Raw genomic sequence first — 27,938 nt, 5'->3', positions numbered from 1 at the left:
CAGCCAGTTTGGGACATTTTGTAAAACAACGGTCCTGGGCAGTTGAAAACTGTCTGTGATCTGGGAGACAGGCAGGCTGAGAAACTGCTCAGTAATAAGGAGGTGACAGGGACAGAGAAGGGACATGGACGGAGCAGCCGGGAGCAGTGCACCTCCTCGACTGGATTCCAGAAGAAGAAAGCCTCTACAAAGGACGTGACTGCCCGGCGTGGGCGCGCTGAGATGTTGACCAAAGCACAATGGCAACGCCCCCAAGTGTGATGGCTGCAGGGCTGCTGGCGGAGAATTCCCTGTCCAGGGGAGCCCTGTGCCGGGAGGCACCATGTCCTCCATCCAGGCTGGCTCTCAGATGGCCTGGCCCAGCGAGGGGCAGGAGCAACAGCAGATGGGAAAAGGACAGCCCAGTGGGGATGCCGAGACACTCACATAGTTTTCTAAAAGTCATTGACTCCTATATGCCTCGGAGTTGAGAACCAAACTGGTAAAAATGTTAAAAGCAACTAAGCTGGAGTGAAAGGCTTCGAGTGGATCCCACGGGGCCCCAGACAGCATTTCCCAGACTCAAGTGAAGACGCAGACCCGGGTTAGAGATCCTTCGTGCTACAAATGTGGCAACACCTTTTTTATTTAGAGTAAGATGTGTTAACATCCAGCATGACAAAATTTGTACAAAGTTCACAATTTAAAAATGAAGTGTCACAGCAACTTGTGATTCCACACATTTATAGCAAAATTAAAGTGTCAACAAACCCATGCCGTGTAGTACAAAAATAAATCAAACTTCAGTTCCACAGAGAGCACAATAAATAGTTTATACAAAATTCTGTCTTAATAAATGATTACTTAAATTAACTTAGAAATGAATATGAACAATAAGTTATAATAAACTCTGATGACTCACAATAATTCCATATGAAAGGTCAGCATTCTAATATGTGACGCTTTTGTGATCCCTATATAATAGTCACAGATAACTTTTGATTTGATATTATGTACCAACGTTAGATGAGCAGCAGGTTTGTGCTTAAAATCCCTTTCCATTGTACATAGGTGATAACAATAAGAATCCAAAACTGATACTATCTAGTACTCTACTAAAAGCATTACTATATTGGCAAAGAAGCTGCAGACACAACGCGGTGGGGAAATGCATATGCTGTTATGAACAATGGGGGCCCTAAAGGCGGCTGGGGCCCTGGGCCACACGGGCAGCCTCAGGTGACTGCAAGCACCTTGCTTCAGCTCTCAAAATGCATTCTGAGCATGGCAGCTGCAACCAATAGCACAACAGAAAGGGGGCGCTGTACAGAGAAGGTTCCGCAGAGCCCCGAAGTAATTACATCATCTTTTTCCCAGCTAGTTATTAAAGTCCTTGTGGAAAACTGTAAGCTTTTGTACAGTGAACAGTATAAAGTGCCGCTGGGATATACATATATTTATACATATATATATATACCGAGGTTGAGTATTGTATCAGAATATTTGTCGTGAGATCCCTGTAGTCTCCCTTCGCAACATTATTGATCGGCCGTGAGGGCTCCTCTATAATCCATCCAGGTTCAGTGTCACAAGGCTACTGACACGAGGAATTGCACACCTCCGTACGGATATATAGGACAAGGTAAGTGCAAATAGTCGACTGGCACATTGTGGGGACAATGACCCTGTAAGTCCTGTTCTGCTAAAAATATTTTTTTTTTATTTTTACAAAACCCATCTTTTTTTTTTTATTTCATAACAAAAATTTAAAGTACGTCTGTACTTCCTGCATAACATCAAGACATGGAAGGAAGAGATGCTATTAAATGGAAATCAAGTCAACATCAGAAAACACAACACATCGTCAAAGGACTACTCAGAAGGGGGAACGCAGTGCTCAAAAGTGGTCTTATGCATACATTTAGTGCAGTCATTTGGAGTAAAACAATCAAATCTGGAAGGTATAAACAAGTCTAAGATGATCTAGTTTAAAGCAAAAAAGTGCTGAAGTATATTTAGTTACTTTTAAAATCTGATTGCATTCATTCTTAGAATAGTCACAAGAAATCAAACAACAAGGCTCTGCAAATGCTCTATGGTCAACTGGTCTCCAACCAAGTGTAGAACAGAAACGTCGTGGTAAGAGTCCTCTGAATAGGACCAAATGCTTATTCAGAGTCAAAGTCGGGCAGGGGGAGCAGGAGAGACACTTTACCGAGCTGCCTTCCCACCAGATCCAGCAGAAAACTCGGTCCAGTAACTAGAAGACTCACAAATCATTTGCCTTTATCCCTCAAATGTAAAATAAGAAGGTTCATAACAATAATAGGAATAATCATAATTTTTTAAAGTGAAAAGGGGAAATAAATGTTCTTAAATTATCTTTTAGCTTAAATCGAAAACACACAAATTCTGTTGATAAACTACATTGCAACAACAGACAGTTCAGAGGGGCACGAAACTCTAGGGGAGATACGAGAAGGTTGTTCCAAAGTTTATTGAAAATGGAAAAGGAAATCTTCACGTTGTCCACCTCTGATAAGATCCTGTCTTAACTGGAGTTTCCATAGTCACACCATGTAATGCTTAGGAGTTAATTTAAAAGTGCTGTTTAAGCTGCTTTGAATCTTCTGCCAAGTTTCCATGGCTTGATGTTGTCTTACAATAAATTACTTATTTCATTTCTTACAGTTAATCCATATGCCATTTCCTTGGAATGCAAAAAACCTCATTTATTGCCCCCACCATACACCATCCTCCTAAAACAAACAAACAAAAAAGTCACATAATATTTCCAAGCATTGTTCAAAAATAAAGCATTTTTTGCAACCAATTCTTGCTATGAAACAATATGCACACAAAATGTATTTCTTAAATTCCATAAAGTCCTCCAACATGAGGCAAAATGATAACGTCTAAAAAGCGGCTGCTTGGCCACAACATGGTCATTCAAAGCTGTGTGTGTGTGTGTGTGTGTCCATTTCAGTTCAAAATACTAAAACATTGAATCACTAAAGCATTAAAAAGAATTTACACTCTATTTATTTTGATCAGCTTACCTCTTCAGAAATAGATATACCCCCAAATGTGCATACATCAGCAGCTATAAACATTACATGGCAGAACACTATGTCAGCTTACATGGAAACGTACAAAATGTGGGTGTATTCAAAAACTATTCTGCAGGTACTATCTTTAAAGCAAGACATAAAATCATTATGAAGTCTTGTAAGCATAACACTGTTTCAAACAGAAATAAATATAGACACTTTCTGGGAAGTTACAGCAGCAAAAAACAAGAGGCATCCTTTTTAAGCAAGAGTTTCATCACTACAGCAGCTGTTCAGACCTGAATTCCTCTCACAGCCTGCTTTATATTTTCCAGTAGGGCTTTATTTTCTGGACTCTGATAACGATCTTGATTTGTATACATTTCCGTCAAAGTAGTCACGTAAGCATCAAAATTTTGTTCATTGATTGGATCCTACGAGATATTAAATAGTAGTTCATATACAACTTTTATTTTCTTAATAGTATATTTACAAAAGCATAAAATAGTATCATAGCATCGTGCCCTTGGTTTTAGACTATTTCAAAGGCTGGCTCAGAGCACACTTAAGTTTATGGGGTCAGCCCCGCCCATGTTTCTAGCAGTTAATGGTATGGTTTCGGGGTGGTAACCACAAACATTTGCCAAAGGCTGAAGAACCATGAAAATAACAACAAAAACGGCATCTACTTTAGGCTGTGCGCTGTGAGGACTCCACATTCCTGCCTTGCGCGCTCAGTCACTTACCATGTGCGGCAGCTGGATGTTAGCCAGACTGTGGATCAGAGACTGGCTCAGGTTCGCCAGCTCGTGGAGGAGAGACTCGTTCTGCTGCTCAATCACTTTGTTCTCCTCTTCGATGGTCTTCAGGTTGCTCTCCATCGTGGTAATCTGAAACGCACAAGTGCGTGTGACATGTAACACCAGGAGGACCTAGGAGCCCGTGGTCCTTGTCGGGGGCCACAGCCTATTGGGTACAAAGAAGGGCCTTCTCGCTGAAGGAGAAAGACTTCCGGCCGGGTGCTGTGGCTCACGCCTGGAATCCCAGCACTTTGGGAGGCCAAGACAGGCAGATCACTTGAGGTCAGGAGTTCGAGATCAGCCTGACCAACATGGTGAAACCCTGTCTTTACTAAAAATACAAAAATTAGCCAGGCGTGGTGGAATCCCAGCTACTCGCGAGACTAAGACACGAGAACAGCTTGAACCAGAGAGGCGGAGGTTGCAGTGAGCTGAGATCACACCATTGCACTCTGGCCTGGGTGACAGAGCAAGATTTGGTCTCACAAAGAAAAAAAAGAAAGAAAGAAAAAGGCTTCAGTGGTGAGCACTCGCCGTTTAAGGACCTGCTATCTCTCCTTTGGATTCCTTGCACTTGACAACTGGGGAAGTGAGACTGTTCCCTTGTGCCATCCTGTTCTCTCAGCTGGCCTGATGGGACTGCAGTGTGTAGGGGGCTTAGAGTTTTACTGACTTGATGCGAAGACTTCTCCTTTCTAGCCTGAATCAAATTCTGCCACAGCTAAGTCCTCTAATGCTCATTTCTGTGTGGGCGTGTCACTATCTCTTCAGATGGCACCGGGCTGGCACTGTGCCCACAGGGTGGTCTTCCTGCATATCTCTAAGGAAAAAGGCCCACCATGGACCCTTCCTTGCATATTCCAGAGATAATGTAAGTCTCATCAAGGTCAAGGTCAGGGCTCTGCCTATAACCGCACAGGACTAAGTTCACACGCAGCAGGCAGGGAGCTGCCCCGCCCGCGGGGGTGTCTGCCTTGGGCACCAGGGGTGTCTCTGCCGTGCGTGACCTGGGGCTTCTCCCTGGAAGACCGAGCCGACCCGCAGAGTTCAGGGATGGCTTGCCTGGCCTACCTGCTCCTCTCCTCTCCTTCCCCGACATGTCATGCCCAAGTCCTCTCATGAGTCTCTCCTCCTCTCCCTCTTGGTCCTGCCTTCTCCTGTGTTCTGGCCCTCCCTTGGCTGTACTGGGTCAAATCCCGGGTTCTCCCAGTCACCAGCCTCAGGCACAGACCCCCTGTTAGAAAACTGGATCCCCTTGGAGATGCCCTCCAGGATGAAGTGGGGAGGGTGGGCTTTCTCCTTGGAAGGAATCGCAGCCCCCACCATTCCTGCAGGGACGGTGCCCTGTGGAGAACCCACCGACATCACACAGTTTTATTTCCAGGCATGTCCCTGGTGACCTTCTCATTTGTGTTCCTTGGGATTATTTATCAAATTAATGTTCCCCTCCCAGCCGCCCCCTTGCAGGCTCAGGAGTGGATGCCTGGCCTCCCACGACTCCTGGGTGGGCCCCGAAGGGCTGCGTGCCTGGTGCTTGTCTTCCAGAGCGTTCTGTAACCCTTCCTGGGTGGCCACGTGCCTGCACTCACGGCTGGTGGCAGCTGTGGCTGGGACCTCACTAGAGATGACGTCAGTGTAAGCAGACGTAGGTTTTCTACGATGGAATCTAATCTTGGGCGAGGCGCCATTGTCCAGGTCCCCAGGATTTTAAAGGGCCCACGCAGGGGGAAGGCCAGCAGCAGGACGGGCACCTCTGCCGTCTCCCTGAGCAGAGGGCGGCTCCTGCCCTTTGCACCCGGGGGCTTTCCTAGATGGCCGCTGCTCCAGGCCCCTCGGCCCCTCGTCTGTGCTCAGGGAACCCTGCAGAGGCCTCCCCATCGCTAGCCCTCAGCGGGCCCTCCTGGATGAGCCCAGCCCAGCCCGCCTCTGGGTGAGTGTCTCAGAGGTGCTTCTGGCCATTCCTTCCTATCCTAGCCGGGCAAACTGTGGGCTCTTTTTCTGGAAAATGGGCATAATGCTCCTTGCATTACGAGCTCACACTGGCAGGTGCGGTGTGTTTGCAGTGAGCAGACATCTGTTATTCCTGGGGCCTCTGATCTGGTCTTTGGGGCTCAGAGTAAAGGGAAGTGCAGCTGCTCCCCCGGCTTAGCAGAGAAGCAGCCTGTGGGGTGCCCAAGGCAGGGGTGGTACCCTGTCTCATTGTCCCCAGCAAAATTCATGGGGACACATTTTAGATCCATTCCTCCTTCACCCTATGTTCTCTGCTGGGAAGTCTAGCCCCTCCTGCAGAGGCAGAGACACCTTCCTGTGCTCAGGACTCTCCGTGAGACTCAGGAGTTAGGCTGTTCCTTCCCATGCTACCTGGGTCTGTGGCTGGGGTGGGGGTGGAGAGGGGGGCTCCCGTGCTTATAAATGCTTTGATTTTCTCAAAATGGAACACATCTCATTATGTTGAATCCACTTAGCAGTGGAACAAAATACGCAGTTTGAATAAACATCCCATCAAAGCCCTGGCCAAAACGATCATCTCCTGAACCAGGCTGCGTGATGAGCCCCATCCAGGGTCAGAGGGGATGCCTGGAGACCCAAAACCAGAACTGATAGGTATCTGCCAGGTCTCACAGCCTTACCTCCCTCAAGCACACCCCCCTGGCCCCTGAATCTCCTGCATCTCCAGCCCACACACACAGGGCCTCGGGCTTCTTGCACGTGGACACGTTTGCTTGCCTGAGGCCTTCCTCCAGGGTGGCAAGAAGCTGTGTCTCAGGGTCACTGTTGCCCATTCCTTACTATCCTACCCAGGCAAACTGTGGGCTCTTTTTCTGGAAAATGGGAGTAATGCTCCTTGCCCGCAACATACACTCACACTGAGATGTGAGGAATGTTTGCAGTGAGCAGACGTTTGTTATTCCTGGGGCCTCTGACCCAGTCTTAGCGGCCCAGAGTAAAGGAGAGCCCTCTCAGAACGTCTTGGAGCTGGCCAGCATGCTGTGGCGTCATGGGAGACAGCGCTGCTGAGCAAGGTGATGCAGGGGCTCCGCCCAGCCCCTCATCTGCCAGCCCTCCTCTGAGGATGGGGCTGAGCAGGCTGGGGAGGACCACAAAGGCTGGTGTCTCTCTTCCAAACCCAACCCACAGTAGCCACGGTATGTGGTTCCTGGCACTTGGAAGGCGTCCCTGATCACAGGTGCTTACACGGGGAGGGGCCTGTGTTGCGAGTGGGTCTGGGGGCCTGGCTGAGACCTGGGGGCTGCCATCGTCAGTGATGTGCACTGGTGAATCTGAGTCTGCATTTCCAGAACCACGGAGTCGCCTGTGGTAGAGTGGGGAGCCCTCTGACAACCGTGGGTTCTGTTTTTGATTGTCTAAGAAACACCAAAAGTTTTTCAGGCTGCTAGGAAGCAGTACGTTCCCGGATCTTCCCAACAAAGTTCCCGCGCCAGCAGCAGCCTGATGGCCAGTCCAGGTCCAAACCCGCATTTTTACAGACTTGTCCACACCCTCTGTCCTTCTGGACCTCAGTGTTTCCCAGACTGTGCAGCCTCTGACCACACCTGGAGCAGAGAAAGGTCAAATCTAGCCCAGGGCCTGACACTGAAAGCTAAGACTGAGCTAAGAATGGCATTTGCAGTTTTTAGTGGTAAGAAAAAAACAAAGGGATAACAGCATTTTGTAACATAGAAGAGCTATTAAGTTCCAACTGTAGAACCACGTGACGCTGTGTTGAAACGGTCACACTCACACCTGTGTTGTGAGGCTGTCACACTGCAACACAGCTGCATGGCCCAGAAGCCTAAACTATTTGCCATCTGGTCCTATGTAGAAAATGTTTGCCAATACCTGGTCTAGACTAAGTACCTGGATGGCATGATGTGTTTAGAAAACATTTCTGGGCCGGGCGTGGTGGCTCAAGCCTGTAATCCCAGCACTTTGGGAGGCCGAGACGGGCGGATCACGAGATCAGGAGATTGAGACCATCCTGGCTAACACGGTGAAACCCCGTCTCTACTAAAAAATACAAAAAAAAAACTAGCCGGGCAAGGTGGCGGGCGCCTGTAGTCCCAGCTACTCGGGAGGCTGAGGCAGGAGAATGGCGTGAACCCGGGAGGTGGAGCTTGCAGTGAGCTGAGATCCGGCCACTGCACTCCAGCCCGGGCGACAGAGCGAGACTCCGTCTCAAAAAAAAAAAAAAAAAAAAAAAAAGAAAACATTTCTGGAAGAAGTGTAAAATGGGTGGGAATCGCAAGGCGCTGGCAGTGGGGTGGTAGAAGGGCGTAACCCCAAGAGTGTCCTCGTGCAGGGAGGACGGGCTCCTGCCCATGCCAGTGCTGACCAGGGAGGCTGGACCATAGAGAGGCTTAGCCCCAGGGAGAACAGCCACTATCTGAAAGTGGTGCAGGCTGTGGGATTAACTGACCTGCCAATCTTAGAAGAAGTCAAGTTTCACAGGGCTGTTCACACTGGTCCATCTGGGCCCTCACACCAGGAGCTGGGGGTTTCTTGTGAATAGCCTGGCCTGAAAACACGAGCTCCCTTTTATACTCAAATACCCCCACCCCCACCTCCCTGACAAATGCCTGCACTGTTTGGGCCATGGGGGACAGCATCCCAACCTCCCAGCCAGCTCCGAGCCATCCTCCTTCTGCTCCTGCTGTTTCCTGTGCCGGGAGTGCTCCTTTCCCTTCTCCACCTCCCGTGTCTGCAGGACTCCCACCATCTCTCCTCGGTCTCCTTGCTCCAGGCCCCCACGGTGGGGTCTCCAACTCAGGCCCTCAGCACTCATGTAGTTCACACAAATGCCGCTTGCCCAGGCCACGCCCAGCACTTGAGTCCCCTGCTCTCTCTTCCTCCGTAGCAATCCTCTTTTTATCCGGATTCTTTTTTTTTTTTTTTTTGAGACGGAGTCTCGCTCTGTCGCCCAGGCTGGAGTGCAGTGGCCGGATCTCAGCTCACTGCAAGCTCCGCCTCCCGGGTTTACGCCATTCTCTCGCCTCAGCCTCCCCAGTAGCTGGGACTACAGGCGCCCGCCATCTCGCCCGGCTAATTTTTTGTATATTTTAGTAGAGACGGGGTTTCACCGTGTTAGCCAGGATGGTCTCGATCTCCTGACCTCGTGATCCGCCCGTCTCGGCCTCCCAAAGTGCTGGGATTACAGGCTTGAGCCACCGCGCCCGGCCTTTTTATCCGGATTCTGATAACAAGCAACTTCTGGGTGTCCCCTGGGGCCGAGGGCAAGCTTTTCTTGTCTCTGCTCTGGGGTCTGGTGTGAACTGAGTTGAATCGGATGAGATGTGTCTGGGGAATCTTGGAGTCCAGAACCAAGGCTTGGGTGTGCCCAGCGTGGGTGCCCCAGACCCTGAAGCTGAGGCCACACTGAATCCAGTTGAATGGAGTTGGGGAAACAGCAGATCCCACAGGCACCTCTGCCGTTCTGCTGGTGCTGGGCCACCCCGGGAGGAAGCCTGATCGGGTTCACGCCATTCTCCTGCCTCAGCCTCCTGAGTAGCTGGGACTACAGGCACCTGCCACCACGCCCAACTAATTTTTTTTTTTTTGTATTTTTAGTAGAGACTGGGTTTCACCGTGTTAGCCAGGATGGTCTTGGTCTCCTGATCTCGTGATCTGCCCACCTCAGCCTCCCAAAGTGCTGGCATTACAGGCGAGAGCCGCCGCGCCCGGCCGGTGTCGGGACTGCTGATTGCGTTTGTGTGAGGCAAAGTCCCTGAGACCCACTCTTCAAGCTGCCAAGCATAAGAATGGATTTTTCAGCCACATACGAATTGTATTTGGTCGCACTAATTGGACCCCAAATAGTGTTTAAACACATTCCAAATTGGAAAACTCATCTTCTCAATGAAATAAAATTGGGTTTGTCCTAATTTGAATTCTTACAACTGAACAGTGAAAAAACCTTTCCAAGTTTTAGTAAGAACACTCCTGGGCTTGAGATGTAACACAAAACCCCTTCCGCAGAGAGTGGCAGGGGCGGCCTTTCCTGCATCTGGCACAGGCGCGGCGGTCTCCCCCTAATCCGGCCCAGTCGCGAGGGTCTCCCCCATCCGTCACAGGCGCTGCGGTCTACTTCCATCTGGCACAGGTGCAGGGGTCTCCCCGCGTGGGGCACAGGCGCGGCGGTCTCCCCCTTATCCGGCACAGGACAGGTGTGGCGGTTTCCGCAGCATCCAGCCCAGTCGCTAGGGTCTCCCCCATCTGGCACAGGCGCGGCGGTTTCCCCCCATTCGGCACAGGCGTGGCGGTCTTTCCCGTCCGGCACGGGTTTGAAATTTAAAGGTTTGGACGGAGTTTCCTTTTTACTTCTCTTGGATTTGTTCTTTACCAGATTAAAGTCTAGACCCCTCCCTGTGCAGGACCATCATCACCGGGCTGCAGGCCTGAGCACTGACTCTACCGTTCCTCCCTCTGTTCCCATTCCAGAGAGAGCATCGGGCCATGGGCATCCACTTCTTATCTATCTCATGGCTTGGGCTTGGGACAGGCCTGCAGCCCTGTGCCGTCTCTGGCATGGGCTCTGCGCACAGGCCTGCATCCCCGTGTCAGTGTGTCTTGAACGTGTCATGGGGCACTGGGAGAAACCTGCCTTTCTCTTGGGTCAGAGTGGACAAGAAAACACGGGATTTGGGCCTGTTCCCCTTCCTGGCCATGCTCCCTGAGGGTGTGAGGGCCTGAGAGGCATGGGAAAGTCAGGACCTTCTAAAGGAAAATGCAAGGGGCGTGAAGGCTGCTGCAGGGAGGCCAAGGCCGTCAGGCAGGGCCGCTTTATGCCCTGGAGAGCTGGCCTGCCCCATGTTCCTCCTCCATACTTCCCGGACAGTGGCCGAGGCACAGACAGCAAGGAGGGCTCCTGGCTGTGGGCGCACGTTGTTTTCTGGTTAAGTTTTGCCCCAGGTCTAACCCGTTTAAGGAGTATCAGGCTCTAAGCTGCCTGCGTCAGCAGCTGCCTGTCTCTGAGCTCAGGCCTGGTGCTCACAAAACAACTTCTGGACTGGAGCTCATCATCCGACCCTGAGAGCTGCAGAGCTGGGAGACTCTGGCTCAGCACATTCCCGTCTCTTCTAAAATAGAGGAAGGTCCATCCCCGGGCACATCTGGGAAGTCACCTCTCTCATCGGCCGAGTCAGTGAGAATACATGTGAACTCTTCACATTCATTTTTGACATCAGGTCCAAATACATGCTGTTAGGAGCAACTACTCATCTCAGAGATAAAGAAAGGCACAAAGGAACCAGTGAGAACGGACACAAATCTGAGTGCTTCCTGAGGGGGAGGCCACGCTCGTGCAGGTGCAGAGAGTACCTGAGATTCCTACTCTAAGCAGCCTTCGCAGGCACAGGTGTTGTTTCCTAGGGCGCAGACCCAGGCGGCATGACCTCTAAGCTTACTCAGCCCCAGACTGAGCCCCAGCCCCAGCGCTTCATCCACAGCTGGCGTCAGAGCTGCCGGCCGTCCCTCATGGACGGCCACGGAGCAGCAGGCCTTCACTGCGGAGGGAGGGGTTTTGGAAAGTGGGAAGAACCCCCTTCCTGAACGGCATCCTGTTGGAATTGGGTTGCCCCAGTAGACCACCTACTCAACACCCTGGACAGACAAGGACATTCTGCCTCATCAGAGAGTGCCCCAAAAGGTGCCATTCAAAGGAGGAAATAAATTAAGATTTTCGGCTTGTCGCCCTCACAAACAGAATACAACTGTGAGTCCATTGAACCCATTTCCTTTGTAAACTACCCAGTCTCAGGTATTTATTAGCAGTGTGAGAACAGAGTAATACTCAAGGGTGAATTGATCTGTCCCAATTAAACAATCTTTGCTGACTAGGTCACCTCCTACTCTCTCCCAGAACCAGCAGCTCGTGGGTGCTCCGGTAGCCATGGAGTCTCCTATACATTCTAAGATGCCGCCTCCATGGCCTCGGCTGGTCCCAGGGCTGAGAAATGCCACAGGCTGTTACTCTATTCCCCAAGCCCAACATTCAGGTAAGTCTTAAGGGAAATTCCAACCTGTGTTGGATGAGCCCCAGCCAGGCCAATGTGAGATTCTAGGAAGGCCTGAACACAGCCCCTGGGGCTACCAGGTTGGTGAGATCAAGGCAGTGATGCCCTCTGGGGAAGTAGGTTGGCATCAAAACGCCCAGGCAGCAGCCACACGGCCTTGTGGGGAGTTCCTGCCCTTGGCCTCATCCTTGGTACCCACAGGGGGACCTGGAAATCCCTTTCGGTTGCTTGGTGGGGCCCCAGCCCCAGAGGATGTCTCCATCCTTGAGAAAGCTGTGTCCAGTGGCTGAAAACCACCTGTTGAGCAGAGCAGAGCCATTGACCACACCTCGCTGACCACAGGAAAGGCCCTCAGCCTTCCCCAGCCTCAGCCTCTTCATTTACAGAGGGCAGATAATAAGGGAGCCCCTCAGAGTTTGTTAGGAGGACAGCATCATCACGTAGGTGGCCGGTGGCATCACCATCCTCATTTCCATCCAGTCCTCGGGCTCATTCCCAGCAAACTGAGCAACCTTCCTGGAGGCTGGTCAGCATCCTCTGAGAACCTCATCACACCATGGCCTGCTGGGGAGGGGCCGGAATGGAGACCTCATTTCTAAGAAGACAGGACACCTCTGCTCACCCTGTGGGCAATGGTGCTCACCCTGAGGGTCGGGTGGTCAGCAAATAAATTCCACTCCCAGAGTGTACTTAGGCGACTGGGACCCTAACGCAGCAAGGTGGGGGATGCCAGGCACAAGGCTCACGGTCAGACAGGGTCCAGCCTGGCCTCTGTGGCCTCGGCTTGGCTGAGGAAGCTGCCTCTCCGTCTTAGAAGCTGTATGTTTAAGATGAGGCTGAGGATGTTTATCCTGTGGGCTGCTTGTGGGCACGGAGGGGGTTAAGTGACCACAGCTGCTCTGCCAGCTGCCACTGCTCTCTCTTCCCAACCCCAGGCTCTTCAGCTGCAAGTCACTGGGGCTGCTTCCCCAAACCCCAGACACCCAGGAGTCCTATGTGGCAGGCACTCCTTGTTTTTTTTTTTTTGAGACGGAGTCTGGCTCTGCCGCCCAGGCTGGAGTGCAGTGGCCGGATCTCAGCTCACTGCAAGCTCGCCTCCCGGGTTCACGCCATTCTCCTGCCTCAGCCTCCCGAGTAGCTGGGACTACAGGCGCCCGCCACCTCGCCCGGCTAATTTTTTTTTGTATTTTTTAGTAGAGACGGGGTTTCACCGTGTTAGCCAGGATGGTCTCGATCTCCTGACCTCGTGATCCGCCCGTCTCGGCCTCCCAAAGTGCTGGGATTACAGGCTTGAGCCACCGCGCCCGGCCCACTCCTTGTTTTAAATTCTGGGAACCTCTGCTGTCACTCTCCATTTAATATAGTGATTAAATAACACAAGGACCTGAAGTATCTTGGAAGGAAAACGCTCATTGTTTGCAGGAACAGGTGATCCTCTGAAAATGCCTATTTGCAAATGCACTTTATTAAAAAACACAAACACACGTGCAGACTGAAAACGAGAGAACCATGGCCCCTGCTACAGCAAACACTGCCATGGAATGGTATCTGTGGAAGACCAAGATCATAAGGTGGAAAAATAAAGGAAGTAAAAGAGCAAAGAAAGCGGAAACGACAGCTCTCCTAAAAGCCGATTTCATGCCATGTGTCTCTGGTATAATAGCACGTGTTAGAGCTAAAATTGAGGGCTTCAAAAACTGTTACCTGAGTTCTGAGTTTAATCATATCGGCTTCCATCTGGGAATTGGATTCATTTAGCTCCTTGATTTCTTCATCTAACTGTTTGATTTCTTCATCATTTTCTATACCTGTAATAATGAATATTAGTATGTTAAAACTATTATATACAAAAATATTAGAGTTAAAATTTTGGGAGTTTTCTTTGTTCCCTTTATATTCGTCATTGAATTTGCTTGGAAAATAGACTCTTGAATTAGAAAGGAAAAAATCATCACAATCTTGAGTCTTTCTATTCCCTACCACTGCCCCTTCCCCACCTAAGTCCCCCCACAAAAACAATCGAGACACACAGAAGATTCCCGGGCACTCTGAGGGTCGAGCTCCCTGGGACAGTTAACCTGGGTCTTGGATATATCCCCGGGACACGAGGCAAAAACCACCTGGTCCTGGGTGCTGATTTGCTGAGCCTGGCCTATTTTCTCCTGCTTTTGTTCTCTCTCCCAACTCGCTCTCTGCATCAGACATTCTGCAAACACCCGAGGCTTGGAGCCAGGCTCTGCAGGCACATTCACCAACAAGGCCAGGTCCTCCCTGCCTTCACTCAGCTTAGGTTCTGGGTCGGAAAATGGGCAGCAGACATGTAACCACAAATGAAGTCCAGCAAATGCTAAGGATGACCTCACCTTATCCACCAACAGGAAGCTGTGGGAAGTGGGAGAGGGGCGTGGGGACTGGCTGGAGGGAGACAGCCACAAAAGGGCTCTCTGAATATTCGACATTTAGCGAATAAAAAAAATCTCATTCTGAATGATTAAAAAAATATGTATTAACTAACAGAATTCCCAATTTGCAAACTCTGCCAGAATGACAACCTCAGCCAGGTGTGTACCTGACCATCTGAGTGTCCCTGGTGGAACTGCTGCTCTGCCGAGGTCCACAGGGCACATGGATCAGTCCTGGCATAGCTGGGCACAGGGCCCAGGTACCCGTATTTACAAAGGACATTCTGGACACCTGCTTCCCTGACTGGCTGTATCTGGTTTACTGGCAACATTACACTGCCAACGCCGAAGAGATGGAGATTCCTCTCTATTTGTGACCACTTGACCTCACACAATTGGGTGTACACAGAAGGAGAGCAGGAGTTTGGCAAACGCAATCAACCTAGAAAATTCAGGATTTGAGATTGCTGTTCTCATTGGTCATACAGCACCACAACGGATCTTTACTCAAAACGAATGGAAGATGTATCCAGGCCTCCTAGGAGGCTCCCAGTGGGTAGATGCTGTTTCCAAGCTTTGCAGACAGAAGGGAGGAAGGGGTGGAATCAACCAGAGTCTGAGGCCTGAAAGCCCAAACCCCTGCTGACATCAGCAGGACAGAGGTGGAGGCTCCTCTCTACCAAGACGTCAGAAAGATGAGAGCAAGAGAAAGTGACGGATCAGTGGGATTGGGCCTTAGATGCTGCTTTTAGTGAAATGAAAAAAAAAAAAAATTATACCCCCAAGATAAAAATACCCAATGCAAACAAATCCCAATTCATAAAGCAACTAAATTATGAATGAATGTGTCATTTAAGAAGCATTCCCCACAAGCTTCTGTTAAACTGCAAGCATCCAAATGCCTCCAGAACACCTCCGTGTGAAGGAGGCCCTCAGAACACGACCTGGTGATGCCTCCACCCTCCACAGCCATCACAGGCAAATTTCTCAAGCACATCACTAGGGATCCCATCCTGCAGAGGCCTTTCAATATATTTCTATCAAAAACCTTGGACCGGGATGTTTAGTTTGAAGAATTTATGAGAAATGTCAAACTAACTGGCCTATCACGCTTGGTTATCTAATTGATCTGCCAGATCAGGTCAACTGTTCTGACAGAAGTCAGTGTCATTTTAAATCCAAACAAAAGTCTTGACCGGGGTCCCATGACAACTTTTCATCTCTAATTTTGTTCTGGGAGTGATGGATGGTGGATATTACTTCCGTAGCTCTGCTCTGTCCTGGGGGACCACCCTCAGGCCCAAGTGGTCACCAACAGCCCTTTGTGGGAGCCTGGGAACGTCTCAGTCCTGGGGCTGCCCATGCGGCTCCATGCAGCATGCCATTCCTTTGTAAGGGGGAGGAGGGAGACGGGGAAACAGTGCCAGGAAGAACCGGGAGGTCACAGAGACATTCCCGGCCCATAGGATTCTGGAGGAGGAGGGAATGTGGAAGAGGAGCGCCTGCAAACTAATTCTGCAGAGCTGTCCACAGCCACATCCCTGGGACAGCCTACGAGCCCCCAGGCACATGTGAAGTCCCCTCAGGGAGAGGAGAGCTCTGGGTTGGGTGGGAATTCCCCTTCCCCCTACAGCAGGGCAGTGACTGGCCCAGGAAGCAGTCCCTGGGGTTGCTGGGGCCTCTGAGCTGAGCCTCACTTTGTGGATGGTTAGGCTGAAACTAGGATTTTGTTGTTGTTGTTGTTGTTTGTTTGTTTTGAGATGGAGTTTGCTCTTGTTACCCAGGCTGGAGTGCAATGGCATGACCTCGGCCTCCACCTCTCGGATTCAGGCGATTCTCCTGTCTCAGCCTCCTGAGTAGCTGGGATTACAGGCGCCTACCACTACACCTGGCTAATTTTTGGTATTTTTAGTAGAGATGGGGTTTCACCATGTTGGCCAGGCTGGTCTCGAACTCCTGACCTCAGGTGATCTGTCTGCCTCAGCCTCCCAAAGTGCTGGGATTACAGGCGTGAGCCACTGTGCCCAGCCACAAACAGGGTTTTATAATACATTCCACCAGTTGGCCTGTGAGCCCTCAGGAAGAAACTGCCATTAAAAAAAAACTGGCCTGAGCAGGGAGGGCCCCAGCTGAAAAGCAGCATCTCAGAGCCAGAAAATCCACCCATTGGACACCAAACCAAACAAGCAAAAAAATCCTACTCGAATGAGCATAGCATGGTCCTTCAGGATCCTGGTAGCGCTTGAGAGACCAGCGTCCCATGGTGAACCCAGCCAGCACTGGTCACTCTCACTAATGGCTTGGTGGAATTTCCAAGCCTCTTGGAATTTCCTTCTCCTTACAGCTGAAAGAGAAATGTGAGTTCCCACACTTTGGAGCTCTCAGGAATATTAAGCGAAATAAGTAGATGAAGTTCCTGACAAAGTGCTTCATGTTTTCGGGGCTCGATGGAGGTTAGAGCTCCTTTCCCTAGCTTGCTTTCTGCTGTGATAGTAAAAGGAAAGAAGAAGCATTATCTTATTTCCTTCTCTCCTAAACACTGGCCCGTCCCCACTACCCCCCAAAAAGCCACTGATTGTACAACTTCAGCCAAGGTGCCAAGGCGCTAAGAGGCATACGGCGAACTGCAACAGGGTTCTGAAGGGAGACTCACTAACAGGGTCACCCCGGCTGCTCAGGCAGAGCTGAGGGCTAATGCGTGATGAGATCACTCCACAGATAAAGAAAACAAGGGGATCCTTGTCGGGGGGAGACATGAGAGTAGGCTCGTCCCTAAACTTAAAAAAGAAAGAAAGAAAAATACTTTAGAGCCAGAAGGGAACCTCAAGGACATCTGGAATAGCTGCTTCCCTGTCAGACAAATGCTCAAGAGAAAGAACTAAAATCCGGTGCCAGGGTCCTTCTTGGCCAAGTCAGTGCCTCACGGTGGGTCCCGGGGGCTTCTCTGTCCCGCACAGTATCTGAGCCTCACACGGAGGGAAGCTGCTGAGCATCTTGTGAGAAAATGACCCCAGGAAAGGCTTTACACTCAGGATATGAAAGAAAAGAAGCCCGGGCGTGGTAGCTCACGCCTGTAATACCAGCACTTTGGGAGGCTGAGGTGGGCAGATTGCTTGAGCTCAGGAGGTCAGGAGCAACACAGTGGGCAACATAGTGAGATCTCGTCTCTATTAACATATTTAAGGCCAGGCACGGTGGCTCACGCCTGTAATCCTAGCACTTTGAGAGGCGGAGGCAGGTAGATTGCTTGAACTCAGGAGTTTGAGAGCAGCCTGGGCAACATGGCGAAGCCCCATCTCTACCAAAAATACAAAAATTAGCTGGGTGTGGTGGTGCACAGCTGTAGTCCCAGCTACTCAGGAGGCTGAGGTGGGAGGATCGCTTGACCCTGGGAGGTGGAGACTGCAGTAAGCCAAGATCGTGCTGCTGCTCTCCAGCCTGGGTGACAGAGTGAGATCCAGTCCAAAAAAAGAAAGAGAGGGATTGTCTTTTCCACATCTGTGGCAAAGGCAACAGGAACACAGAGCTTTGGATGCGAAGAATGGTACCATGGCAGCAGAAATTGGATGCTGTGCCTCTGTCCTCTGAAGAGCAGCAGGCAAGATTCCCTTTCCTGGATTAGCTACACAGACACGGAAATGATGCCTGGGCACGGCACACAACTGTGCTGTGGGGGTCAGTAAGAACCCTCTCGGTTTGGTGCAAACAGTGTCAGGAATCAACAGCCCCAGGCATCAACATCCACTTGGACTTAGGAAGACCTGGGTGGGACCCACTTCCACCACCTGTTCTCCCAGTGACCTGCAGCTCCTCTTTTTCACCCATGGACGTGTGTGCAGTACAATCTGCAGAAGGGGAACTTTCTGTCCTGAAACTTAGCACTGCACGAACTGTGTCCAGCAACTCGGGTGGAATGCAGCGACCTGGCTGAAGGCTGCCTGGCAGCAGGAGCTGGGCCCAGCGGGTGGGCGGTGACCCTGGAGTGCCCGTGCCCTGGCTGCTTTCTGGGGGATGAAGCCCAGTTGTTGGCTCCTCTAGTTTAGAGTCACAGACCAACTGCTTATCTTCATCCCTCCGAGTTAGCACCTGTTTTTGTGAATTAACTCCTTGTGTGCGGTAGTAATGGGAATGTCTAGTGCCCTAAATGCCGACGCAGGCCCGCCAACGAAGAGATGGCCACCTCAGGGATCTGCCCACCGCTGCCCAGGTGGACCAGCCCAGGTGTGAATGGCTCCTCCTCTAGGATCGGCAGGTCGGTTCTCTCCATGTTTTCTTTCCTTTTCTGTTTTGAACTGGACTACCTAACCTAACCGCCACTTCCTTCATTAATGGGGAACAAAGGCACACGGACTCAGATCAATTGTCTAAGGATTTCCGCTTTAATCCAGGGTTATTCAGGGGTGAAATGCCCTCTAAGTATTTTGAAAAGCGCCTGGCATGTGGATGGAGCTCAGGGAATGTTTTCTTTCTGGCAAGGAACACTGCCCTGTACTAACTGGGAAGCAAACATCGGCTATCCTGGTATCTCAAAAGCAGGGTCCTTACACTGGCTGCTTGGGACTGCACCCGCAGGGAGAGGTTGTGAGGGTGGGTCAGGGTATTCTGAAAGGCAGAAACTGACAGGAGCAGCCTGGGAGGCAGGATGCCTCCAGGAGCCCCAGACTCTGAGGACCAATATCAGGAAGCTGATGACCTTTCTGGTGAACAATGGGCCACATGTTGAGGAATAGTTTGTGCTGGCTGCTGGCACAGGGAATCCTGCAGGCACACACGTGGGACATGCAGGCATCTCTCATGCTGTCCTCAGGACCACCAATAACAGTCAGATGAGAGGAGACCCCCATGGCTGTGGCCAGGGGCTTCGTGCCTGCATGCTTGGGAGCTGCTAAGGTGTGGCTCACTCGGTGGATTTGGGGAGGAGATGCCCTTTGGTAAACGTACAGCAGGAGGGTCCCAGGTTCTGCCCAGGGTCAGCTTTACAGGACGGATCTGTGCATCACAGGTCTGGGAGCCCTCAGCCCAGGGCATCCCGTGCTTTGTGGTGCTTGAAGAGCTTTGCCGGCTCCTTTTAGAAATACAAAATTAGGGGTGCATCTTGCAAGTGAGAGCTGAGAAGGGGAGGCTGGGCTTCTGCTGTGAAGGGGACCAGTCTGCTCAATGGCTACAGGTTACAGCTGATCTCATTATTCCCAGGGGCCATGCGCTGTAAAGTTACCTGCACACAGGCTGAGAGCAGAATCACTGCTTCTGGAAACAAGGGGCCAAGCTCCTGCCAGCCTCTGGTCCCATTTTTGTCAGTTGAAAAATAAAAAAACCCTGTTAATATTGTTTGGCTGTGTCCCCACCCAAATCTCATCTTGAATTATAGTTCCCATAACCTCCACATATCTTGGGAGGGACCTGGTGGGAGGTAATTGAATCATGGGGGTGGTTACCTCCATGCTGTTCCTGATACTGAGTTCTCACGAGATCTGGAGGTTTTATTAGGGGCTTTTCCCACTTCTCTCTGAACTTCTTTCTCCTGCCACCATGTGAAGAAGGACATGTTTGCTTCCCTTTGCGCCATGATTGTAGGTTTCCTGAGACCTCCCCAGCCATGTGGAGCTGTGAGTCGATGAATCCTCTTTTCTTTATAAATTACCCAGTCTCGGGTACTTCTTCATAGCAGTATGAGAATGGACTAATACACCAGTTTTATGTGTGCTCCAATTTAAAGACAACTTATTTAATAGATACTGTGGATTCCTTAACATTGAACTCAGAGCCAACAGTCAAAACCATGACTCCTGTCTGAAGGGAGCTTGGCTAACGTGTGTGTTTTCTCTGTGAGGCACATCACAGCCCCCTGCACTTAGGAACACCAGACACTTCAGCTGCTCTATGAATGCACAGGAGTAACTACAAAAGCACTGAGATCACTGCCTGTGTCTACAAATTAATTTCCGCAGGGAGGTGAACTCGCAAATAGAGTCCCCAGGTCATGAGAGTGGACTGTGCATGTTTCTAAGGGTTTAAGCGGCTCTCTTCTCTCCTGCTCCTCCAGAGGCCCCCAATTTTCCTTTGCAGAACTCTCTCCACACCTGTGCCAGTTGGTGACAAGAGACACCCTCAGAACAAAACAGATTTGCAGGTGGAATCAAGAAAATCAGGCACTAGACATGCTGAGAGTGAGGGCAACAGGGGAGGGGGTGCCATCCTTGTTATCTGTGGCCTGGGGGGGCCCCAAAACTGCTCCTGGGTGGAGAAACCGCAGATGAGGGCCTGAGGGACAGAGGCAGAAATGTGGGCACACTGGGGTTCCAGGGAGCAAATCGGCCAGTGCTGGAGAGACCCTCAGGACTTGGGCTTGTGATTCCGGTGAGTAGTGAAGTTGGTGAAGCGGGGAGACGGTTTTGAGAAAGACTGCTTTTTTTCTCAAGTTGCTTAGCTTTATAGATGAGAGAGCCAGAATTATCCCTGCCCCTGCTTTCTAAGAAAAGTGAGCTGTAACTGTTAAAGGACACAGAGCTGGCGTGGCTGTGCCCGCTGGGCCTTCCTGACCATGTGTGCCACGAGGGCTGGAGGGGTGCTCACCGTTGCTGGCCCGCTGTTTGATGGTCAGCATCTGCTCTCCAGAAAGCTTTGCCTTCTTCATCGCTGACGTGGCTCTCGGGCATCCTGATAGGCTGTGGACAAGACACAGGATGGCCATTAGTCAACTGTCTAGTGTCCCAGCCCCGCAGGGAAGCAGTGGTAAACAAGGTGTAGAAGAGCATTATTTTACTAGGTTGGTTGCCAACACAGGACGGCCATTAGTCAACTGTCTAGCGTCCCAGCCCTGCAGGGAAGCAGTGATAAGCAAGGTGTAGACTAGCATTATATTACTAGGTTGGTTGTCAGCAAAAGGCTGTCTGACAATGAGAAAAAGCAAAAACACCAATGCGTACAGTATGACAGTTATGCACACGGGGTGCATGTGTGTGTGCATCATGTGTGTGTCCGTGTACTCATGCATGTGGTGAGCGCTGGTCATGGGCGCTCGGCTGGAGCTGCCTCTCGGGGGGATCTTGGGAGCTGGGGCTCTGAGAGCAGAGGAAATTTGTCCTTCATTGTATAACTTTCAGAGCTTTTTGAAACTTTCATAGAGTGAAAATGTTGCTTAAAAATCTTCTTTATTATGGGAAGCATCAAGCTTATAGAAAGGCTGGGTTTAAAAGTTAATTTCAAATCTACAAAAGTAGAGAGAGCAGAATAATGAACTCACCCCAAACTCAGCTGTCTCTCAAGGCTAGTCACCTGTGCCCCTCCTGCTTCCCCAGTCTCAAGGGTGAAAACATAACCGCAATCTCCTTATCTCACCCACAATTTTTAGACAGTTTTCTAATATCACCAGCTATTCAGTCTGTTTTCAAACTTCCCGGTGTCTCTTCACTTTTCTCAGCCACTGGTTTGTTGACATCAGGATGTGTCTCAGCTCTTCACAGTGCATGTGGCAGACGTGGCCGGTGGCCTCTGGGGCAGGAAGGCGTCTCTGCCTCCTTTTCTATCCTGTTGGGTGTTTGCTGAAGATGGCATGTCCTGTGTGCGGAGCGCCTCTTCCATGCAGTCCCGTGCCTCAGCTTCCTCACAACTCCTCAGCCTCTGAGGGGCCTTCCCTCCCTCCCAGGGGCTCCTGGACATGCTGGTCAACTGGAATCCTCACTGGGCTACCGGCCAGGGGCTATCTGGCACTTAACTATGGGTGAGGTGAAAAACTTCTGTAGATAATGTGGTTTTTTTTTTTTTTTTTGAGACAGAGGCTTGCTCTGTCACCCAGGCTGGAGTGCAGTGGCACGATGCTGGCTCACTGCAGCCTCCGCCTCCTCCAGGGTTCCAGTGATTCTCCTGCCTCTCCCTCCTGATTACAGGATTATGGCCTCTGGGATTACAGGTGTGTGCCACCACGCCTGGCTAATTTTTGTACTTTTAGTAGAGACATGGTTTCACCATATTGGCCAGGCTAGTCTTCAACTCCTGACCTCAGGTGATCTACCCACCTTGGCCTCCCAAAGTGCTAGCATTACAGGCATGAGCCACCGCACCTGGCCTATAATGTTTTATATATGTATATGACATACATGTTTATTCTCTCTATATATAATATTGTATTCCACCTGTATATTAAGTGTTAGACGGACCCTGTCCATAAGTGGTGTGTGGCCAGCCAAATAAGGTAGAGTTTGGCTGGGGTAGTCAGAGGAGCGCGCGCCCGACTCCAGGGGAAAACCATCTCCCTTCTGGCTCCCCCATCTGCTGAGAGCAGATATGTGTTAGGGATAGATCTAGAAACACCTTTACTAGCGCAGGCAGATTACATAATTATTAGAAATATCTCTTTAATATCTGCACTAATATAATTAAGCTTTCTAGATATTGTTTTTGTAATACATTTAAAAAAATTTTTTTGAAGAAAATGGGAAAATTCATAGCAGAACTTGATCGTAATACATTTTCCACTGGGGATATTAGCGGTTGTTTTTAGGGAAGTCCTATCTTAGTATAAAAATATTTTCAGTATTCTTCATCAACACCACACGTCTAAGTTGTTATTTTTTTTGATATGATGTTTGCATGTCATAATTATAACAGAATATTCATAAAATTCTAAATAATCATTGCTGTTGCCTGACTGTGTCCCCTGAAAACGCGTGCACTGAAATCCTGACCCTCACCGGGATGGTGTGAGGGGGAGGGGTGTGTGGGAAGTGAGGAGGCCTCGTGATGGGATCCGTGCCCTTATAACAGGGACCCAGAGAGCTCCTTCACCCCTTCTCCCGTGTGAGGACAGAGTGAGAAGGCGCCGTCTACCAACCACAGTGCAGCCCTGGCCTGACGCTGAATCTGCTGGCACCTTGGTCTTGGACTTCCAGTTTCCAGAATTGGAGGAATAAATTTCTGGCTTCTATGCTGCCCGAGGTATGGTATTTGTTTTTGCAGCCCTAGAACGTCTAAGACAATCACCAGTATTTGTTGCTCATCCCAGAACTCTGTGGTTGTGAACTGCTGTGTTTGCTGATGATGTTCCCAGCTTCAGTGGGAGAAGGAGCAGCGGGGACTTTAATCCCAGCGTCATCAGCTCCGGCGTCATCAGCTCCGGCGTCATCAGCTCTGGCGTCATCAGCTCCGGCGTCATCAGCTCCGGCGTCATCAGTTCCGGCGTCATCAGCTCTGGCGTCATCAGTTCCGGCGTCATCAGCTCCGACGTCATCAGCTCCGGCATCATCAGCTCCCGTGTCCTCTCCCATCCCAGGGCAAGCCCCACGGGAAGCCCCAGGAGCAGAGAGGCCTCTGGGAGCCGGGTGGCGTGACGGGGTGGGCACGGTGGGCGCCCTGGCTTCTCCTGCTCGCCCTGACTGCATCCCAGGAATCTGGATAGTCCCTGAGGGGGTCCTGGCTCATGGTTCCCTTTGCTGTTTTTTTGCTCATTTATTTGTTACTAGACGTTGGCACTGCTGCTTCTGATGGAGCCTCTCACCCTGCCTGCTGCTGTTTACACCGGAAGTACCTGTGCTCCTCAGGCTCTCTTTAGTGTGGGGCGTGAACAAACCCCTCGCGTTCCAGAGGGAACAGGCTCCTCTTCAGGCCTCCCTGATGGGGCCTGGGCAACAACCTGGCAGTCGCCCCCACTCCGGGGCACCCTCCTGGGTCTTCTCCTGCCTCCCCACAGATCCCAGCAGGACGCCCTGCAAATCCGGCTGGGGTGAGGGCTGATACTTCTGCTTCCCTAGCTTATCCGTAAATCTGCTTCTGACGGTGAGCTGGATGTTTTCATTTGTAAAAATAAGTTTTCAGAAGATCTGTTAAGGCTCTCCTAAAATAGGATGCTTGGATTTTAACGCCACTTTTCCCTTTCCCACCACTGGACACACTGCGGCTGTCGCACACATCTTCCTGCAGGTGTGCCTGCGCTTTGCACCCCCCCGTCCAGGTAGACTCTGCAGTCAGGTGACCACATCTGGCAAGTCCTTCGTGAGACCAGGAGGCCCATCGGACCTCACACGGCACCCCCTGATGCTCTAATGCACATAAGACGTGGAGCTGGCTAGGAAAGACTCATGCATTCCTGTTTGCTCACTTGTGAAATGAGAATAAAATATTGAATTGACTGTGTTTGTGAAGTTTAATGAAAAGAATGTGTATTCTTGAGGGCAAAGATTAAAATGCAATTTTCATTCACTGTTCTGTATCCCCAGGATGGGAGAGTGCTGGAGACAGAGCAGGTGCCTAGTGATGATTTCTGAAAGCATAAAATGTCTGAATGTATTTTGTGATGGCTCAGTGAGTGGAGGCCCAGGGTGAGTGTGAGTGCACCCAGGCCCTGGAAGTTGCAGGCGGAGTCCCCGAAGAGGCCTGTGGCAGGATTTTGTAGGACTTCCAAGTTGAAAGAAGACTCTTGGCCGGGCGCAGTGGCTCATGCTTGTAATCCCAGCACTTTGGGAGGCTGAGGTGGGGGGATCATGAGGTCAGGAGTTTGAGACCAGCCTGATGAACAGGGTGAAACCCTGTCTCTACTAAAAACACAAAAATTAGCTGGGCGTGATGGCGGGCGCCTGTAATCCCAGCTACTGGGGAGTCTAGGCAGGAGAATCTCTTGAACCCGGGAGGGAGCAGTTGCAGTGAGCCCAGATTGCACCACTGCACTCCAACCCGGGCAACAGAGCAAGGCTCTGTCTCAGAAAAAAAAGAAAAAAGAAAAAAAGACAACTCTTGAGTGCGGCTGCCGCCCTGGGCTAAGATGAGAGGAAGGCTGGGGTGAGGGCCTCCTGCAGAGGTCCTGAGACTGTGACTGCAGGACCAGGATGACGCCTGGTCGGTCCATGGTGCCTGTGGCCCAGCCCCGCTCAATGTGACCCTCAGAAATGCAGGGAGCAGCTCCCATCTTCCGTCCTCTGAACCTCCCCAGCCCTTCGACTTGCCCTGTGTTTGTCAGTGGCATTTAGGGGCCAGGAGCTGCAGGTCGGGAGGGAGGGAGGGCCACAAAGGCCTGCGTCCTCCCCCTTGCCATCCCCTCAGCGAGCAGCCTCTGCTGTTTGCCCTGAAACCCCTCCCTTCTCTTCATCACTTCAGTCCAGGTCTGTGCTTCTCCCTCTGCGGGGCCCCTGGGCCTCAGCCTAGGTCCCAACCGTTCCATCCCAGAGCTGAGAAACGGCCCCAGGGGCTCAGCTGTGACTGCCCCCCGCCCCCAGGAGAGCTTCCAGCAGCTTCTCTGAGAGCAGCCACCAATGCTGGAACATTTCCTAGAGCAGGGGTCCCCAAACCCTGGGCCGCGGCCTGTTAGGAACCGGGCCGCACAGCCGGAGGTGAGCGGTGGGGAACCAGCATTCTCACCAGAGCTCTGCCTCCTGTCACGTCAGCGGCGGGATTCGATTCTCACAAGAACGCAAACGCTGTTGAGAACTGCGCCTCGAGGGGTCTAGGCTGCGGGCTCCTTAGGAGACGCGAATCCTGATGATCCCAGGTGGAACAGTTTCATCTGGAAACCATCCCACCCTTTTTCTGTGGAAAAATTACCTTCCACGAAACCGGTCCCTTGTGCCAAAAGGTTGGGGGCCGCTGTCCCAGAGGGGCCTTGGTGACGGGCTCTTCTCGCATGTGCTGCCTCCCACTGTCCACTCACCAATTCCCCAGGCCAGCGATCTCCCCTGCCGCTCGGTGAACGCCCCTGGCGCTCCCACTTGAGTTTGCTGTCCCGCCCTGTCCCCATCCAACTGACCTCCCAACTCTTTACTGTTTTGTCAACAAAGCAGAGCCCGGCCTGCACCAGGAGGCCCTCCTGGCCCGGGCTCGGGCCCACTACAGCGTCGCCTTCCTCGAATCCCGTGCCCTGGGGCGCAGCCTCCCGGGACATAGACATGGGCGGTTCACATCCTTGGTTACTTTTCCTCTTCTCCTGGTCTAAGGGTGGTTCCCCGCAATGCGGAGCACATTGCTGTGTGTATCCCGGTGTCCAGGAGCCTTTGCAGATGGGACGTATTTAGTAAAAATGCAGAGAATAGAAAATGGAAACAGACTGACATGTCAGCGATTTTTCCTTTAGGATTCGGCTTCTGCAGAAACTGCCCCCAGTCTCCACCTCACTGGGGGTGCGGAGCTCCCCAGCCTCTTTCTCTTTTATGGGTCTTGCAGCAGAATTTTTAAAGATCTGCTCAGGTAAGTCCTTTAGGGCAGATCTCACTTTCTTTTTCCCACAGTAGACTAAATGCTTGCAGAATTGTGGTGCAGGCCTGACGGAGAGCATTCACCCATGAACGAACAGCTCCATAGTGGTGGGGCGGAGAGTGGAACCTCGTTTCCCTGGCTCTGCTCCAGGCTTGCTTCTGGGGGATCCTTGTTACCCACAACCTAGGAGTTCCAGGGAGAAGCGAAGGACGGGCTCAGAAGTCAGACTTTCTCTGCTAAGTCCTGCTTCCGCTGCTGACTCATTCTAGCGACCTCTCTAAGCCCAGGTGTTTTATTTGTAAAATGGGAATTTAAAAGCAAACAAAATTCCCTACCTCATAGGGATATTTTGAAGGTTGAATACAGAGAAAGGATATTACGTGAGAACCACGAAAGGCAGACGTCAGGATAACCAGGCCTGGGAGAACAGGTGCGGTTCCGTCCTGTGGAAACAGCCCAGTGGGCTCCGGCCGCTGTAGGCCTGGCTCTCTGGGGGACACGGTTGACAGCCCGAGGCGAGGCCCCTCTGCGGCTGGACTTGGTGACCAGCTCCCGGAGCCTGGCTGTGTTGGTGCGGATGTCTCTGCCGCCTTCGCTCAGCGGCACCAGCAGGCCCCTTCCCCGTCCTCTGTCGCTGGGGTCCCTCCCTGCTCCCACTCGTCACGAGGGGGTGCGTTTGCTTCTTCAGTGGCTCTTGCCTCATGACACTGTCAGCTCCACCCCAGCAGGGCCATCCCTGCGTCCTTTCCATCCCCTCCACTCAGAATCGCGGTTCGTGCCAGGGACACCATGGGCCCTGGAGGAATGTCTGTCGTGTGAATAAAATAGGAAGGACAGTGTCCTGCCTCCCAGTGGTCAGGAAGCAGGAGGGGCCAAGAGGCCGAGCTGCTTTCCGGCTCTGATTCTGAGGAGGGAGAGTGTGGGGGTGCATCCCCCTGGGTGCACCTCCATGGAACCCTGAGAGCCACCCCTTCCCCACGCCCTGCCCGGAACTCCTGGCCTCCAGGCACCAGACAGTCCGCCAGGCTAGTGTCCCAGGGCTGCCTGGCCCATCTCTCCTTTGTCCTGTATTTTATCTTTTCTAGTTTAGAATTTTTTTTTTGTCTCTTCTTAACCATAGGTGGCTTTTCCTGCATTCAAACCCTTAGACCGGAGAGTGGCTCCAGGCATACAGGTGCCAGGCACACAGCACTACCCGAGAAACTGTGTGTGACTCCCTGTGCATCAGAACGCTTCATCGCCAACAGACGCCCTGTGGCACAGTTATCTCTTTTTTTTCTTTTAAAAATATTTTAATAGAAACTAGGTCTCCCTATGTTGCCCAGGCTGGTCTTGAACTCCTGATCTCAAGCGACCCTCCTGCCTCAGCCTCCCAAAGTGCTAGGATTACAGGTATGAACCACCACATTCAGCCTTTTTGTTGTTGTTGTTAAGAAATAAAACAGAAATTTTCACGGCTTAAAGTCCCATGTTAAAAATTTTGTATGATCCATTACTAAGACATCACACAAGTACTCTCCA

The 27,938-nt window shown here is 51.2% G+C and overlaps 1 protein-coding gene across 12 annotated transcripts in view; it reads right to left on the bottom strand.

Annotated features, from left to right (window-relative positions):
* Positions 1-584: 584 nt before the first annotated feature.
* Positions 585-27,938, bottom strand: part of MYT1L (myelin transcription factor 1 like) — a 534,097-nt gene continuing 506,743 nt past the window's right edge. For 5 of the 12 annotated variants that reach the window (XM_033176677.1, XM_033176681.1, XM_033176680.1 and 2 more), the window contains 4 exons: positions 20,814-20,905; positions 13,537-13,646; positions 3,776-3,919; positions 585-3,463 (listed from right to left, as the gene is read on the bottom strand). In XM_033176677.1, coding sequence (XP_033032568.1) covers positions 3,323-3,463; positions 3,776-3,919; positions 13,537-13,646; positions 20,814-20,905 — 487 coding nt within the window. In that variant the 3' untranslated portion in view covers positions 585-3,322. The remainder of the gene's footprint in view (positions 3,464-3,775; positions 3,920-13,536; positions 13,647-20,813; positions 20,906-27,938) is intronic. The other 7 variants (XM_033176679.1, XM_033176682.1, XM_033176684.1 and 4 more) reach the window with 3 other exon arrangements.

This window comes from Trachypithecus francoisi, unplaced genomic scaffold (assembly GCF_009764315.1).
Source record: "Trachypithecus francoisi isolate TF-2019V2 unplaced genomic scaffold, Tfra_2.0 Lachesis_group17, whole genome shotgun sequence".
NCBI classification, from domain to species: Eukaryota; Metazoa; Chordata; class Mammalia; order Primates; family Cercopithecidae; genus Trachypithecus; species Trachypithecus francoisi.
This window is presented reverse-complemented; position numbering and strand designations above follow the sequence as displayed.